The sequence below is a fragment of the Pelophylax lessonae genome (genome assembly GCF_965119305.1).
Source record: "Pelophylax lessonae genome assembly, chromosome: 2".
Taxonomy (NCBI): Eukaryota; Metazoa; Chordata; class Amphibia; order Anura; family Ranidae; genus Pelophylax; species Pelophylax lessonae.
In genome coordinates, this window is record NC_138769.1 from 557,537,339 (window position 1) to 557,555,009 (window position 17,671).

At 49.8% G+C, this 17,671-nt stretch overlaps 1 protein-coding gene across 1 annotated transcript in view; it reads left to right on the top strand.

The window, feature by feature from the left end:
* Nucleotides 1-17,671, top strand: part of TROAP (trophinin associated protein) — a gene marked incomplete at its 5' end in the record, with an annotated part of 162,270 nt that overhangs the window by 54,818 nt on the left and 89,781 nt on the right. Inside the window, 2 exons of the mRNA XM_082244299.1 lie at nt 17,307-17,455; nt 17,538-17,622. Coding sequence (XP_082100425.1) covers nt 17,307-17,455; nt 17,538-17,622 — 234 coding nt within the window. The remainder of the gene's footprint in view (nt 1-17,306; nt 17,456-17,537; nt 17,623-17,671) is intronic.

Consider the following 17,671-nt stretch of genomic DNA (forward strand, 5'->3'; position numbering starts at 1 on the left):
TGAATTGTTTTTTCTGACAGCAACAGCGTTTGCTCTCAACATATATGTAATCAATGATTGATGGAGGTGATTTCACCACCGCAGTTAAAGAGCATATATGGCGAAGCATAGGGGTTGGGGTGGACAGAGGGCTGATCTCCCCTATTCTTCGAGATAGATATAGATAGATAGATATATATATTTTTTTTCTTCATCCACGTTGATCTATGCGAATGGAGGAATCTGCTATGTTCTTTTTTTGGGCTGAACGAAAAAAAAAAACATTGCATTTATGCCCATATCATTAGAAAAGGGTGGATGCTGGGAGGTCTAATGGTGGGCATACCACATGCTTTCTGGTATTGTTTTTTACAGCCACTGGTTAGCTTTTTATGTAAAAGCAATCCTAGCAGATAATTAGCCGCTAGACTGCTTTTACGAGCAGTGGGAGGGGACAAAAAAATTTGTCATATTCCGGATACTTGTGGAAAAATATAAAATATTCAATGGACTCAACATGCCTCTCAACAAATAGCTTAGGGAGTCTACTTTCTGAAATGGGGTTTTCTCTGTCGCTCATTGACAGACGCAGGACTGATATCTTGATATCTGTAGGGTTATACTGCCCCCTACAGGAGTCGGACACTAGGCAGGAAAAAAGTTCTGGCCACACCTATGGGCAGTCCCAGGGGGTATATCCTCTCTCTCTCCCTGCTATAGGATGTCAGTTTTTTTTCTGCCTAGTCAGGAGTAAGGACCTAAGTTCCTTGCTGGGATCTCTGGTCCTGGCAAGTTTTTTTAGATCTTTTTTTAGTTGGCTTTTTTCTCCAGTTGTTCCTGTGAGATCTTCAAGCAATTATGCCGGATCTGGGCGACGGGCTGGATGCTGAGATCCAGTGGTCACCCCAGCCGGCCTACGAGCGGGTGCAGACCCAGCTCCGCGCTGGATCGGCCGCGACATAGTCCCACTGGACGGGGACTGGCCCGCGGGTTAAACGTCCCGCCGAGTTGCATACTACCGGTCGACGGCCGAGTCGCAGCGTCTCCTTTGGCCGACACCCCCCCCCCCCCCACTGGGCGGCGAGGGGTTTTGTCTGGCGTGGCGCCCGCCCTGTTTCGGTATGGTGAGTAAATGCTTCCCCCCCCCTTCTCCTCATGGCTGACTCTGGGGGGGGACCCGGGCCCCTCCCTGGGACGGTTGGACCCACACTAATCTGGGTTCCCCTCTGTTCCCCTGTGCACCCCCCCCCCTCTCTGGTGTCACTCTCCCCCCTCCCTCCCCCCCCTATACGGGGGGGGGGGGGTGTTTGTGTGTGTGTGTGTGTGTGTGTGTGTGTGTGGTGGCTAGCCGTTCATGCAAGCCGCTAAGGGGGCGGGGGGTCCCGACAGTGCGGACGGCTGTTGTGCGGGGGGGCTTCCTCCCTGGCTTCCCAGGGCCTACCTGCCGATCGATCGTCTGTTAGTGATGTGGGGACTCCCCTTCCCACCGCAGCGCACGGGGCCGCCATTTTTTGGAGTCCCTCGTGTGGCTCATGGAGGCAGCCATCTTGGTACACCCAGCTTGTTTTGTTTGCAGAGCTGGGCAGCTGTGGGAGTTACTGAGTGCGTATGAGGGGGCGGAGCCCCTCCCTAGACATGGGAAGATCGCTCCACAGGACTTCCTTGTCATGTAGACAACGCTGAGAGCAGTCCTTTTGAACTCTGGTGCATCGTGTCGTGAGCCTTTTGGGGGTCTCTCTCCCTCTCTGCGGGGGTCTCGAAGCATGCTGTCTCATTGAGGGGCGCTGTAGCGCTGGGTGACATTTTGCAAAAAAAAAAAAAGTTTTTTTTTTTTTTTTTTTTCAATTTTGTCATACTTTGCTGACTGGTTCCCCTGGTGTTGCATGGACCCTGCTGCACGTGTCCCCACCTGATCCCCTCGAGGTGGCCGCAGGGCCCTCCTATTCTCCGCTCACCATTGATGCGCTTTCGGCGGTCCTGGAGTCATTTGTGTCCCGGGTGGAGGTGGCCTGTCAGGGACGGGAGGCTAAAAAGCGACCCCCGCATACCCCTGCCTCATCTAATGCCTCAGATTCTGATCCTGAGCCAGTCGCTGCTGCTGCGGGTTCCTCCTCTGGGGCTACTGTCTCGCGCCCCGTCTCCTCTGATAGTGAGGATGACCTTTCTGCCTCCGCCATAGCGCAAGACAAGGCACTGGTGGACGCACTGATTGTCTGTCCGGGAGACCCTAAAACTGGAGGTTGCACCTGCGGATGCAGCTCATACGGAAGTTGCCTTTGGCACTCACAAGCCCTCCTTTTCCCAAATGCTTTGACGATATCATTAAGAAGGAGTGGGTCCGTCCAAAACGACCCCCTGGGATGCCCAAACGGATTGCTAGGCGCTACCCGTTTGAAGAATCCCTCCTTAAAAAATGGACGGTGCCACCTTTGGTGGATCCACCGGTTTCCAGACTAAATAAGGCTACTGTTATCCCGTTGGAGGATTCCCTGTCCTTTCGGGATCCAGTTGATTGTAGGGCGGAATCTGTGTCCCGTTCCATATTCTCTCTGGCAGGGTCGGCCTTGAGGCCAGTGTTTACCATTGCTCCGGTTTTGCAGACGTTGACGGAATGGGCCAAGCTGTTACGCCATGACCTGGAGGGGAGAGTCTCCCCCCCCTGCCGTGGCAGATTTGCTGGTGTAAATGGTGCAGGGGCTACAGTTTGTGACATCGCACTGGACGCTGCTCCATTGCTGGGGCGTGTTTTGATCTCGGCTGTGGCCCTCCGGCGCATGCTATGGTTGAAGTGCTGGTCGGCGGATCAGGCTTCCAAAAAAGCCTTGACTGATCTCCGTTTTCAGGGGGTCGCCTGTTTGGTGCTACCTCTGATGAGATTATCAAGGATCTCACTGGGGCAAAGAGCACCTTTCTACCACAGGCTAATAAGGGTAAGGAACCTCGCCGCAGACAAGGACCTTCCTTTTCTGCTCACAAGAAGTTTTTTCGCTCCTCCGGGGTGGACGACAAGGCGAAGCCCTCCAAAGCCCCCCCGGGGGGTTTCAAGAGACCCTGGTCTGGTAAGCAAAAATACAGTCCTTCCAGACCTGAGGATAAGACCACTTAAGCCTGAAGGTGCGCCCGCACCCATATCAGGGGTGGGGGGGCGTCTTCGCCGGTTCCCGGACCACGAGGTCATACGGTCGGTCGGGATACAAGATCGAATTTCGATCGCTTCCACCGGCGCGGTTTTTCCCTTCCAATATGCGACTGTCCCCGGATCGCCTAACGGCTCTGTTGGGGGCAGTGCAGGACTTGATGCAACAAGGAGTGGAGTCCATTCGCACATTGGTGGCCTCCATGCATCAGGGGGATTTTCTGGCGTCCATAGACATCAAGGATGCCTATCTTCACGTTCCCATTTACGCAGGACACCAGCGGTTTCTGTGCTTTGCTTTGGGAGAGGACCACTATCAGTTTGGGGCGTTACCCTTTGGTCTCGCCTCTGCTCCCCGGGTTTTCACAAAGGTTTTGGCCCCAGTTCTGGCGCTGTTGCGGCAGCGGGGCATATTGGTTCTGGGCTACCTGGGCAACCTCCTCCTCTGTGCGGAGTCGCTGCAGGCTCCGTTTCATACGCGGACCCTCCAAAAGGAGATTCTTTGGACAATCGGATCCGGCTTAGCGAGCGGACCAGGGAATCTCTGGTTTGGGGACTTCGGTCTCCGATGCTCAGTCAGGGGAAGTCCTCTCTTCCGATCTATTGGACGATTGTCACCACGGATGCCAGTCTATCCGGGTGGGGAGGGATTCTACGGCCGTGGCTTATGTCAATCACCAAGGGGGGCACCAAGAGTATTCTGGCGGCCGTGGAAGTGGCCGGCATTCTTCGTTGGGTGGAACGGTTTGTTCCGGCGCTTTCCGCAGTTCACATTCTGGGCGTGGCGCTGGTTGCTCCGTGGGGGCAGTATCAGCTGCTGTATGCCTTTCCTCCTCAAGTTGCTGCCGAAACTTCTTCGCAGGATAGAGGCGGAGGGAATTCCAGTCATCCTTGTAGCTCCGGACTGGGCTCTTCGGGCCTGGTACCCCGACTTGGTCAGGCTGGTCGCGGACGCTCCTTGGCTACTTCCTCTCAGGGAGGATCTGCTGTCTCAGGGACCGATCTTCCATCCTGCTTTACGATCGCCGGCTTTGACGGCTTGGCTGTTGAGAGCCAGGTGCTGAAGGACAGGGGTTTGTCTGTTTCAGTTATTCCTACTCTGATTAAAGCGAGGAAAGCGACTTCCAGAAAGATCTATCATCGCACATGGGTCTTATATCGCGTGGTGTGAGTCCCTCGGGGTTCCTCCATGTTCTTACTCGGTGGCTCGGATATTGGCCTTCCTGCAACGGTGGGTTGAGCGGAAGCTGGCCTTGAGCACTATCAAGGGCCAGGTTTCAGCATTGGCGATCTTCTTCCAGAGGCCACTGGCTACTCATTCTTTCATGTGGAATTTCATCCAGGGGGTGCGGCACCTGGCTCCTCCGGTGCGCGCGCCCTTGCCGCCCTGGGATCTTTGGTGTTGTCGGTTCTCCAGAAACCTCCCTCTGAAAATATTAGGGAGATTCCCTTGCTTACCTTATCCCAGAAGGTGGCCTTTTTGGTGGCTATCACTTCTGCACGCAGGGTGTCGGAACTGGCTGCGTTGTCCTGTTGTTCCCCCTATCTGGTGGTTCATAGGAATAAGGTGGTTCTTCGTCCGAATCCATCCTTCCTTCCTAAGGTGGTTTCCGACTTTCACTTGAATGAGGATATTGTGTTACCTTCCCTGTGTCCTAAGTCCAGTCATCCACGGGAGTTTGCGTTACACTCCTTGGATGTGGTTCGGGCGATCAGGGTGTACTTGGCTACTACTGACTCTTTTCGTAAGGTTGATTCACTTTTTGTGATCACGAATGGCCCTAGAAAGGGGTTGCCTGCGTCTGCCGTGACTATCTCCAGATGGATCAGACAGACGGTGGTGCAGGCTTATTCTATTAAGGGTCGGGTTCCTCCGTTCCCTGTTAAGGAGCACTCTACTCGGGCTCTTAGTGCTTCCTGGGCCTTCCGCCATCAGGCGTCGGTGCTTCAGGTTTGCAAGGCGGCTGCCTGGTCGTCTGTGCATACCTTTACAAAATTTTATAAGGTTGATGTGCTGGCATCGGCGGATGCCTCTTTTGGTCGCAAGGTTTTGCAGGCTGCTGTTTGGGTGGACCTTTGGTCTACCTCAGGGTTTTTTTTTTTCTGGTGGGTCTCATCTTGTTTCGATGAGTCCTCTGTTCTTCTGGTTGGCTCTGTTTTGGCCTTCTGGATTGGATTTTATTTCTGTTATCCCACCCCTCGTTTATGGCACTGCTTTGGGACATCCCTACGGATATCAAGAGATCAGTTGTGCGTCTGTCAATGAGCGACAGAGAAAACTGGATTTTTGACTTACCGTAAAATCCTTTTCTCTTAAGCTCATTGACAGACGCAGTACCCGCCCCTCTATTTTGAGTTGGTATGAGTCTCTGACACTGCTTTGTTACATAACTGACATCCTATAGCAGGGAGAGAGGATATACCCCCTGGGACTGCCCATAGGTGTGGCCAGAACTTTTTTCCTGCCTAGTGTCCTACTCCTGTAGGGGGCAGTATAACCCTACGGATATCAAGATATCAGTCCTGCGTCTGTCAATGAGCTTAAGAGAAAAGGATTTTACGGTAAGTCAAAAATCCAGTTTTTTTTGGGGGGGGGGGGGGGGTTATGCTATCTTGGCCATTTCAGGGCCTCCGAAACTGTGATAGGTAGTGAGGAGTGACCTCAACAATTTATGCCCTTAGAAAGCCTGAAGGCAGTGATTAGTTTTGGGTGTCTTGTACGTGGCTAGACTGTCAAAGTCATGTGGTAGCCCCATACTCAGGAGAAGCAGTAGAATGTATTTTGGGGTGTAATTCCACATATACCCATGGCATGTGTGAGCAATATATCATTTCAATGACAACTTTGTGTAAAAAAATTTTTCTCTATCGTTCATTGACGGACGCAGTCTCTGATCTTCATATCAGTAGGGTTATACTGCCCCCTACAGGAGTAGGACACTAGGCAGAAAAAAAGTTCTGGCTATGCCTATGGGCAATCCCAGGGGGTATACCCTCTCTCCCTGCTATAGGATGTCAGTTTTATTCTGCCTAGTCAGGAGTAAGGACCTAATTCCTTGCCGGGGTCTTTGGTCCTGGCCAATTTTTAATTTTTTTTTTCATATCGTTTTTTCTAGTTTGCTTTTTCTCCGGATTTTTTTCCTGTGAGATCTACAAGCAACTAAGCCAGATCTGGGGGGATGGGCTGGATATATAGATACAGTGGTCACGCCGGCCAGCGAGCGCGTGCAGACCCCAGCTCTGCACTAGGTCAGCCACGACATGGTCCCACTGGACGGGGACTGGCCCCGCGAGTTAAACGTCTTGCCAGGTCGCATACGACCAGGTTTAGGCCCGAGTTGCAGTGTTCCTATTGGCCGACACCCCCCCACTTCGGCGGAGAGAGGTTCTATCAGGAGATGGCAGCCGCCTGTTCCTTGTATGGTAAGTACATCTTCCCCTGGCAGATTTTGGGGTGGACGCGGGCCCCTCCCCTAGGACGGTTGGACTCTCACAACCCCGGGTTCCCCTCTGTCCTGTCACGCACCCACTACTGGGGCTATGGGATGGTTTTAACTACTCCCGGGGGGCTGGGACCAAGTGCCAGGCTGCAGGTGGGGGGTGAACGAATGATCGGGGGGGGGGGGGTTACTTGTCACTCCTAGGGCCACCTTCCTGTCGATCCCGTCCAGGAGGCTGAGGGGTCCCCATGAGGGTCCTTAGTAGCTCCGCAGGCTGTGCGGGGCCGCCATTTTCTTGTAGCCTATGTGCTCTGCAAGATACGGCGGCCATGTTGGTACACCAAGCGGCCATTTTGCAGTGGATTTCTAATAGCAATCACTGGTGGCCATGTTTTGGGAGTTCCTGAGGTGTTTTTTTCCTGGTGGAGCCCCTCCGTATACCCTAGTGCTGCTCCTCAGATCTTTTTCTTTCTGGATTAGATCGCTGCAGACACGTACTTTGCAGACGTTCTGGGCCTCCTGGTGCATCTTTGGTGTAGGGTGGTGAGTCTGGGGGGGTCTCGCTCTCTCGTTCTGCTGGGGGTCTTCAGTACGCTCTGCCTGACCTCTTGGGGGCCCTGTAGCGCAGTGGGAAGGTTTTTTTTTTTTTTTTTTTCTCCTCTCTCAACATGGACCCTGCAGAACATGGGTCCCCACCTGACCCCCCTCAAGGAGGCTGCAGGGCCCTCCGGTTCCCAGGTGTCCATAGATGCACTTTTGGCGGTCCTGGAATCGTTTGTGTCTCGGGTGGAGGTGGCATTTAAAGGGCGAGGTGCCAAAAAAGCCCTCCACCTACCCCTGCTTCATCTGATCTTTTTGAGTCCAATTCAGCCACCGCAGATAGGGGGTCTCCCTGCCGGGGCTACTACCTCGTGCCCTGTCACCTCTGACAGTGAGGATCACATCTCTACCTCTGCCACAGCACAAGAAAAGGTGCTGGTGGACGCACTAGTTGTGTCTGTGCATCAGACCCTAAAAATGGAGGACGCAGCTGCGACTGCGAATGAGGTGCAGGTTACGTTTGGCACTCACAAGCCATCCAGAGTGGCAAAGGTTTTTCCCTTTCTCACGTATTTTGACAACATGCTCAAAAAAGAATGGGACTAGGCGCTACCCCTTTGAGGAGTCCGTTATAAAGAAGAGGACTGTGCCACCTACGGTGGACCCTCCGGTCTCAAGACTGAATAAAGCTGCCATGATCCCAATGGAGGATTCCCCGTCCTTTAAGGATCTGGCAGATAAAGGCGGAGTCTGTGGCCCGCAATCTGTACTCCCTGGCGGGGTCTGCACTAAGGAAATACAATGATCCAATGCAAGCAAACCGCTCAGGTGCAGGTCGGATCCGCCATCCGGATTGTAAGCCAAACACAAAAATGGTGACCGCACTCTGATGTAGGTCAAAACAAATGGAGTGGTTTATTCTTCATCACAAACATCAAAGCAAGACTGATAAGGCACAGGACAGGTAATTGATTGACGCGTTTCACGACAATTCCAGTCGCTTACTCATAACCATGTCCATTTACACACTTGGCTACTTCAATTTTACTCCGGTACTCCAGAGTGTGGATAATGTTGTCTTCTGTATTGACTCCCGCGGCCTGGTGTTGTCATCTCCCGACTCGGCTGCTGACTCTCGGTGCATCTCCCGGCGCGGCTGAGTACTCACGAGTTCACGTCCGAGGATGTGGCCGGCCACCCTATGCTTACAGCTGTGATTACCCCCCAAGTGGGAAGACGCTGCGGGTCCCCCCCCCCCTCCCATCCTTGAGGCATCTCTCCGGGTGGTCTTCCCTTCCGTCCGTCACCAGGCTCAGCTCAATCTCATCCCCTATTGGGGTGACATCTCCTCAATACATTGTCTGCAGCATTGGCTCCCACTCAAGGTACTGCCATACCACTCATGCTTTTATGGTGACCAGTGTTTTTTTACCATCCATTTACTGGAGTTCTTTGCCAAAATATCCTCAATAAACTGAGATATTTTATCCATCATTCACCAGCCTAGTTTTCGTTGTCCTGGGGAGCGCTTGTTATGCCATTGTTTTTGTTTGTTTTCAAGGAGATCGCCTGTTTGGGGCTACACTGGATGACATTTTCAAAGGTCTCACAGGGGGTAAGGGCACCTTTCTCCCACAGGCTAACAAGGGTAAGGACCTCCCCGCAAGACGGGGCCCCTCCTTTTCAGCACATTTTTTTTTTTTTTTTTTTTTCCTTCCCTCGGGGTCAGTCGATAAGGCAAAGTCCTTCAAGGCCTCCTTGGGTGGTTCCAAGCGACCCTGGTCTGGCAAAAAAAAATCGAGTTCCTGCAGATCTGAGGACAAGGCCCCTTCGGCCTGAAGGTGCGCCCTCACCCGTATCTGGGGTGGGGGGACGCCTTTGTTGGTTCCCGGGCCTGTGGTTATCCTGGCTATAAGACAAGTGGGTTCACGAGGTCATACAGTCCGGGTACAAGATCGAGTTTCGATCTGTTCCATCAGTAAGGTTCTTCCCTTCCAATGTGAGACTGTCTCGGATCACTTACAGGCTCTCTTTGGGGCGGTACAGGACTTGGTACAACAGGGAGTAATAGTTCCGGTTCCGTGTGCGAAACGTTTTCAAGGCTTTTATTCAAACCTGTTTACGGTCCCCTGGAAGAAGGGCAAGGTGCGTGAAGGCATTGAATTGCTTCGTGCGAGTTCAAAAATTCAAGATGGAATCTGTTTCCATGGTGGTGGCTTCTCTACATCAGGGAGATTTCTTGGCCTCCATAGAGAGCCAAGATGCCTACCTTCACATCCCAATATATGCAGGACATCAATGGTTTCTGCGTTTTTGCCGTGGGAGAGGATCAGTTTGTGGCGTTACCCTTTGGTCTCGCCTCTGCTCCTCGGGTCTTCACAAAGGTGTTTGCTACGGTCCTGGCGCTGTTACGACAGCAGGGGATATCGGTCCTGGGTTACCTGGACGATCTGCTTCTCCTTGTGGAGTCTCCCACAGTGCTGGCGACAAATTTGCAGATCACCATGAGAACTCTGGAGGAGTTCGGCTGGATTCTGAACCTTCAGAAGTGGTCCCTTCCATGAGACTGGACTATCTAGGTCTGACTTTGGACTCATCCGCAGCCAGGGTTTTTCTTCCTCCGGAAAAACTCTAAAAACTACAGACTGCGATTCAGCTGTTGCTGTCCAGCAAATGGTCATCACTTTGGACCTGCATAAGAGATCTGGGACTGATGGTGTCGTCCTTCGAGGCGGTCCCCTTCACTTAATTCCACACGAGAATCCTCCAGATGGAAATCCTTTTCAAATGGAACAAAAATCCAAATTCCCTGGACAATCAGATCCAGCTGAGCCAGGTGACCAGGGAGTCCCTGATCTGGTGGCTTCGGTCCCCGATGCTCAAACAAGGGAAATCTTGCCTTCCTATATATTGGACAATTGTCACCACAGATGCCAGTCTGTCCGGGTGGGGAGGGATTCTTCGCAGGTTTTCTGCTCAAGGAGTCTGTTTCCTGGAAGAAGTCAGGTTCCCGATAAATGTACTGGAGCTGAGAGTGATCAGGCTTTGCCTAGTGCACTGGACCAAGTACCTTCGGGGTTGTCCAGTGCGCATTCAATCAGTTAATGCCACGGCCGTGGCTTATGTCAGTTACCAAGGGGCACCAAAAGTGTCCTTGCGGCCTTGGAAGTGGCCGGCATCTTCCGATAGGCGGAACAATTGGTTCCAGCTCTCTCCGCTGTTGGCATTCCAGGAGTGGGAAATTGGCAGGTGGATTTCCTTAGTCGACAGACCTTGGATCAAGGGGAATGGTCTATCTATCCGGAGGTGTTGCAGCAGTTGTGGCTTCGTTGGGGCACTCCAGATGTAGATCTGTTGGCGTCTCGGGTAAACAGAAAAGTGCAAAGGTTTGTGGCCCGCTTTCGGAACCCTCTGGCAGATGCCACGGATGTGCTGGTGGCCCCGTGGGGTCAGTATCAGCTGATGTATGCCTTTCCTCCTCTCAAATTGCTGCCAAGACTTCTTCGCAGGATCGAGGCGGAAGGGATTCCGGTCATTCTTGTGGCTCCGGACTGGCCTCGCTGAGCTTGGTACGCCGACCTTGTCAGACTAGTCACAGACACTCCTAGGAGACTTCCTCTCCGAGAAGATCTACTCTCTCAAGGGCCAATCTTCCCACCTGCTTTAGTCGCTGACTTTGACGGCTTGGCTGTCGACAGCCAGGTGCTGAAGGACACAGGGGTTTGTCTGCTTCAGTGATTCCTATCCTGTTCAAAGCGAGGAAAGCGACTTCTAGGAAGAGTTAATCAAAAGTTTAGTCTTGAGTACTATCAAGGGTCCGGTTTTGGACTTGGCAATTTTCTTCCAAAGGCCAGTGGCCACCCATTCTCAATTTGGTGCTGTTGGTTCTCCTGAAACCTCCCTTTGAAACTATTTGGGAGATTCCTCTGCTTGCCCTATCCCAGAAGGTGGCCTTCTTGGTGGCTTTGACTTCTGCGCGCAGAGTGTCGGAACTGGCGGCGTTGTCCTGTCCTCCCTATCTGGTGGTTCACAGGGATAAAGTAGTACTTAGTCCGGGCCCGTCCTTCCTTACGAAGGTGGTTTCCAGTTTTCACTTAAATGAGGACATTGTGTTACCCTCTTTGTGTCCTAAGCCTAAACATCCTAAGGAAATTGCATTACATACTTTGTATGTGGTTCGGTCACTCAGGGTGTACTTGGCGACTTTTTGCAAGTCAGATTCGCTCTTTGTACTCGCGGATGGCCCAAAGAAAGGGCTGCCTGCGTCTGCTGCGACTATTTTCAAGTGGATCAGACAGACCGTTGTGCAGGCTTATTCAATTAAGGGTCAGGTTCCACCTTTCCCTGTTAAGGCGCATTCTGTTTGGGCGCTTAGTGCTTCCTGGGCTTTTCGCCATCAGGCATCTGTGCTTCAGGTTTGCAAGGCGGCTACCTGGTTGTCTGTTCATACTTTTACAAAGTTTTACAAGGTGGATGTGCTTGCATCTGCTGATGCCACTTTCGGCTGCAAAGTTTTGCAGGCTGCCATTTAAGGGTGTTTTCAGTCTCCCTTGAGGGGTGTTTAATGTTTTTTCAGGTGGGTCTCATCTTGTTGTTCTGATGAGTCCTAGGTTGCCTTGTTGGCTATGGTTTAGCCTTGGGGAATTCTTTTTCTGCTGTTCCCACCCTCATTTTTATGGCACTGCTTGGGGACGTCCCTACTGATATGAAGATCCGAGTCTGCGTCTGTCAATGAACGATAGAGAAAATTGGATTTTTGTCTTACCGTAAAATCCTTTTCTCTGAGTTCATTGACTTGCGCAGTACCCGCCCCTCTATTTGAGTTGGGTTGGTATTTTTTTCTCTGACACTGCTTTTATACAAAGCTGACATCCTATAGCAGGGAGGGTATATCCCCTGGGACTGCCCATAGGTGTAGCCAGAACTTTTTCTGTCTAATGTCCTACTCCTGTAGGGGGCAGTATAACCCTACTGATAAGAATATCAGAGACTGCGTCAGTCAATGAACCCCGAGAAAAAGATTTTACAGTAAGACAAAAATCCAATTTTTTTTTTTTTGTCATTTTTCAAACACCTGTGGCAAAAATTTTTTTTTTTAATTTCTCTATCTTTCATCGACAGACACAGCTCCATCTTCTTTAGACCGAGTTATGCTCCTACTATCAGGAATAGGCACTAGGCAGGAAAAAAACTTTACCATGCCTATAGCGCTGTCCCTGCAGGCATAACCCCACACACTCTGCTTCAGCCTGCAGAGCTTGACATGTAGCGACTCTGTTTCTGCATCCATGCACTTTAGGGGCTCTGCAGTGAGTATGATTCCTTTTTTTTACTGCACATGCGCTTGGAAGGGCGCTGGTGGATGCACTGATTGTGTTGGTGCATAAAATTTTAACATGGGGGCGCCGGTTACCTCGGTGCCCACAGATCCCCTAAAGGCGGCAAGGATACTCCCTTTTCCCACCTACTGGGACAAAATAGTCGTGCGTCGGGGGTTTTGTTCTAAACGCTATATTGGAACCACACGCGGTGTGGCTAAAAATCTGGTCTGCGGATCGGGCTGTAAAAAGGCTCTACAGATCTCCCCTTTATGGGAGACCGCCTATTTGGGTCTTTGTTGGAATCCGCTAAGAACTAGTCACCGCATAATAGGCGGGCCCTTATTTTTCAGCACCCAGGCGGCCCCTTCATGCGTTCGGCACGCAGGAGCAAGGGGTGATTGTGACCATTCCCTCTCGGGAACGCTTTGAGGGATTCTATTCAAACCTGTTTACTGTGCTCAGAAAAGAAGGCAAAGTACATCCAATTCTGGACCTCAGGGTAAATCAAGGTACGGAAGTTTTGAATGGAATCCATTTGAACAGTAGTGGCGTCTCTACACCAAGGAGACTTTTTGGCTATGGATATCTGCATATCCCTATCTTATGCTGGACACCAGCATTTTCTTCGCTTCGCTGTAGGAGAGGAGCATTATCAATTTTGTAGCGTTATGTTTTTTTTTTTTTTTTTTTTGAGGTACACAGCATATGCAGATGGGGGAGAGTCTGTGGATGAAATCACGGGAGAAGTGCAGGAGCCATAGAAGAATTTTTGCTGAGATACCCAGAGTTCATCTACTGTTGCCGGTGGAAGAAAAGTCCTTTAAGGGGACGGATCCATGCATTATTCATTATTCATCTGGTTAGAGGCTTGGTATATTTGTCTCTCTCAGTGTGAATAAAAGCACAGGATCACTCCTATAACACAGGAGTTTACTCTTGGGGGAGTCTGCTTTATTTGGATCTACATCTCTTCACTTTTGATTTGAGGATTTGTTGTTTACACACCTTGGACACTTGTGGACTTCAAGTTTGAACATTAGTCACTGCTTAATTTACCTTGTTTTGAGACACATCTGGATCATAATATTTGATTCTAGATACACAAATTTATTTGTTTTTTTATACACGGAAGTTATTGATTTTTATATCGTTATTCATTTCAGCATAGTGCACCAGACCACTATTTTCATTATTCCAAATCCGGTATTTGGATCTTTGGTTGCAGCTTTAATTTTATATCAGCGCACCCTTCACATATATTTTCAATTTGTAGCGTTACCCTTTTGGTCTCGCTTCCGCCCCCAGGGTCTTTACCAAGGTGCTGGCTCTGGTGTTAGTATTGCTGCGCCAACGGGGGATTTCGGTACTGGGATACCTGGACGATCTCCTATTGAGCGGGGACTCTCATTCAGCACTGTTGGGCAACTTGACAATCACTGTACAGACTCTGCAAGAGTTTGGTTGGAACATCAACTTTAAAAAATCAGCCCTGATACCTTCATTAAGACTGGATTATCTAGGCCTGACTCTGGATTCCGCTTTGGCGAGGGACTTTCTTCCTCTGGATAAGCTGCACAAGTTGCAGGGGGTGATTCGTTTGCTGTTGGCGAGCAATCTGTTCTCTTTGCGAACTTGCATGCGGGCCTTGGGTCTGATGGTTTGGTTTGAGGCGGTTCCGTTTGCTCAGTTCCACACGAGACCCTTACAAAGGGAGATTCTCATCAAATGAAACAAAGATCCAAAGTCCTAGGACACTTTGATTTGGTTGAGTCACAACACAGACTGCTTCACTCGTTAGCAATAAGCCAGGGCAAGTCCTTGCTTCCGTTGTATTGGACGGTGGTAACCACGGACGCCAGCCTGTCAGGCTGGGGAGGAGTGCTGGGGAAGTTCTGCGCCCAGGAGTCCTGGACAGTAGAAGAGTCCAAAACTTTGGATTAAATTATTTTGGAGCTCAGAGAGAAAAAGCTTTGCTTGAGCCACTGGACAAATCATCTGCAAGATTGTCCAGTCCGGATTCAGTCGGACAATGCCACTGCCGTGGCTTACATCAATCTTCATGGGGGCACCAAGAGTATCTTGGCCGCCTGGGACCAAAAGTTTGTTCCAGCCCTCTCTGCTGTGCACTTCCCAGGTGTGGAGAACTAGCAGACGGATTACCTGAGTCGTCAGGTGTTGGATCAGGGGGAGTGGTCCCTACACCCAGAGGTGTTTTTCATCTCCTTTGTGTCCAGTGGGGTACACCCGAGGTCGACCTGTTTGCTTCTCGACTCAACAAGAAGGTTCAGAGGTTCATAGCCAGGTCTCGCGATCCTCCTGGCCGACACCACAGACGCAGCACTGGTGGCTCCTTGGAGTCAGTATAGGCTGATTTATGCATTCCCCCTGCTAAAACTTCTGCCGACGCTTCCACAGGATAGAAGTTGAAGGGGTTCCAGTCATTCTGGCTGCCCCAGACTGGCCTCGCCGGTCTTGGAATGCAGACCTGGTCCTGGTATGCAGACCTGGGACCGATCTTCCATCCTGCTTTATAGTCGCTAGCTTTAACGGCATGGCTGTTGAAAACCAGGTATTGAAGGATAGAGGTTTTTCTGATTCAGTGATTCCTATACTACCGAAGGCCAGGAAGTCTACTTCCAGGAAGCTCTATCATCATACGTGAAAATTGTACATTTCATGTGAATCATTGAAGGTGCACCCTCGCTTGTTCTCGGTGGCTAGGGTTTTGACTTTTCTTCAAAAAGGTGTTTTGAACAACAGTTTTCTTTGGTCACTATCAAAGGCCATGTGTCGGCTCTGGCTGCGTTTTTCCAATGCCCTTTAGCTACGAATGCCCTGATTCATACTTTTTTCGGGGGGTTCGCCAAATGGCTCCCCGAGGCGATCCCCTTAAAGTGGAGTTCCAGCCTATTGTGCAACTTTAGTGATTCCTGGAGTGCTCGCTATGCTGATCCAACAATTGGGCATTTTCAATTTTTTTCGGGGGTCCCTTACCTTATTTTCAGGGCATTTTTTGATTGTACTTCCTCCTTCTCCCCCCCTCTGTGGCCACGGCCACCGACATCACTTCCTCCTTTGCATTGCATCCTGGGAGCTGTTTGTCCTCACTCCCAGGAGGCTGGAATCAGGAAGAACTCCCAGAACACTCCCTGGAATCAGGAAGGACACAGCAGATTACACTGCGGCTTCAGATGCCCACATCCAAGATGGCCACGCTCAGACAGCGTTTTTAAAAGTAAGATTTTGACTAAAATCCAGTACTCTGTACACCTTGTAAGTATGAGAATAGCGGTTCTGTAAAGGGCGATGGATTAGTATTATAGGGTATTTTTAGTTAAAAAAGGTATTTGAGGCCGGAACTCCGCTTTAAGAACATTAGGAAGATTTCTTCTTCTTGCCTTTTTGGTGGCTATTTCTTCTGCCCGCAGAGTATCTGTATTGGCGGCGTTGTCCTGACACTCACCTTATCTGGTGGTCCACAGAGATAAAGTGGTACTCCGACCTAATTAGTCGTTTCTGATTTTCATTTGAATGAAGACACTGTGCTGCCTTCACTTTGTCCTAAGCCCAAGCATTCCAAGGAAATAGCATTGCATTCTTTGGCTGTGGTGCGGGCGATCAGGATTTATCTGGAGGCCACTGAGTCTTTTAGAAAATCAGACGCTCTTTTTTCATTCTTACTGAAGGACCTCGTAAAGGATTGACTGCGTCTGCTGCGACCATATCCAGATGGATCAGGCAGACGGTAGTTCAGGCTTATTCACTGAAGGGTCAGGTGCCTCCTTTCCCAGTGCAGGTGCATTCTACTAGAGCGCTGAGTGCCTCTTTGGCTTTTCGCCATCAGGCGTCAGTGCTGCAAGTTTGCAAGGCGGCAATTTGGTTGTCCGTGCATACGTTCACAAAATTCTACAAAGTAGATGTGTTGGCATCTTCGGATGCTTCCTTTTGGCTGGAAGGATTTGCAGGCTGCTGTTTTTAAAGAGAATCTTTTTTTTTTTTTTTTTCTCTTTTGAGGGTGTATGTTTTTCCAAGGTGAGCTCCAGTTGTACCTGGTTGAGCTCCATGTTACCTGATTGGCTATGTTTAACCTTTGGGGAATTAAGTCTTCTTGCGTTGTCTTCCCACCCCTCATGATTATACTGCTTTGGGACATCCTATTGGTCTAAAGAAGATGGAGCTGCCTCTTGTCGATGAACGATAGAGAACTGAATTTCTAAGAACTTACCATAAAATCCTTTTCTCTGAAGTTCGACAGACGCAGCACCCGCCCCTCTACTTCTGAGAGTATGTTTTTTTTTTTTTTTTTTCCTAGTGCCTATTCCTAATTGGAGGAGCATAACCTATTTGTCTAAAGAAGATTGAGCTGCGCATGTCGAACTTCAGAGAAATGGATTTTACGGTAAGTTCTTACAAAAATCCAGTTATTCAAAACCTCTCAGGAAAGACAACTTGGAGTGTCCTACTTTCCAAAAAGTGGTCATTTTGGGGGGTTGTACTTCCCTGCCATTTTAGCACGCACTTCAAGAAATGAGATAGGCAGTCAGTAAAAGCTGAGTAAATTCCAGTAACGCTATAACTTTTGCGCAAACCGATAAACATACTTATTGAGATTTTTTTTTTATGAGACATGTAGTTAAATACATTTGGCCTAAAATGTGTGACAAAAATTGTGTTGGAAACTTTTGTAAGAAAAAGTAAGTCATTTTTTTTAATTTTTGGTCTTTTTTCGTTTATATTGCCAAAAAATAAAAACCGCAGAGGTGATCAAATACCACCAAAAGAAAGCTCTATTTGTGAGGAAAAAAAGGATGTAGATTTCATTTGGGTACAGCATTGCATAACCTTCCGGTCCATAAGTGGTTAAGCATTGTGGATATTTCTTTGTTTCAGATACTTGTTCTGTAGATTTTGTGGCAGATTCCCAAGCTCTTGCCAGCATCCTCTCCAACACTGAAATTAACAATACTAATTGTGGGAAACTAAGCCTGGCACAGAGAGTACCTATGCAGGGCAGAAGCTCCATGTTCAAGGGTGCATTGGTAAGATCACTTTTAAAAACGACCTTTAGGCTTTTTTGGAGGCACAGTATCCCTAATGTTATATTCAAATTTTAACTTCTAGGCCTTGTCTGGAACTTTTCTGACGCAGGCCACAATACCGAAGCCTGCCTGCGGTCCAATGTCTAATGTGACCGTGCCCCTTAAAGGTAAGATGAGATTTCTTTTCTTTTCCTGGGGATATGTGTAAAACTGATG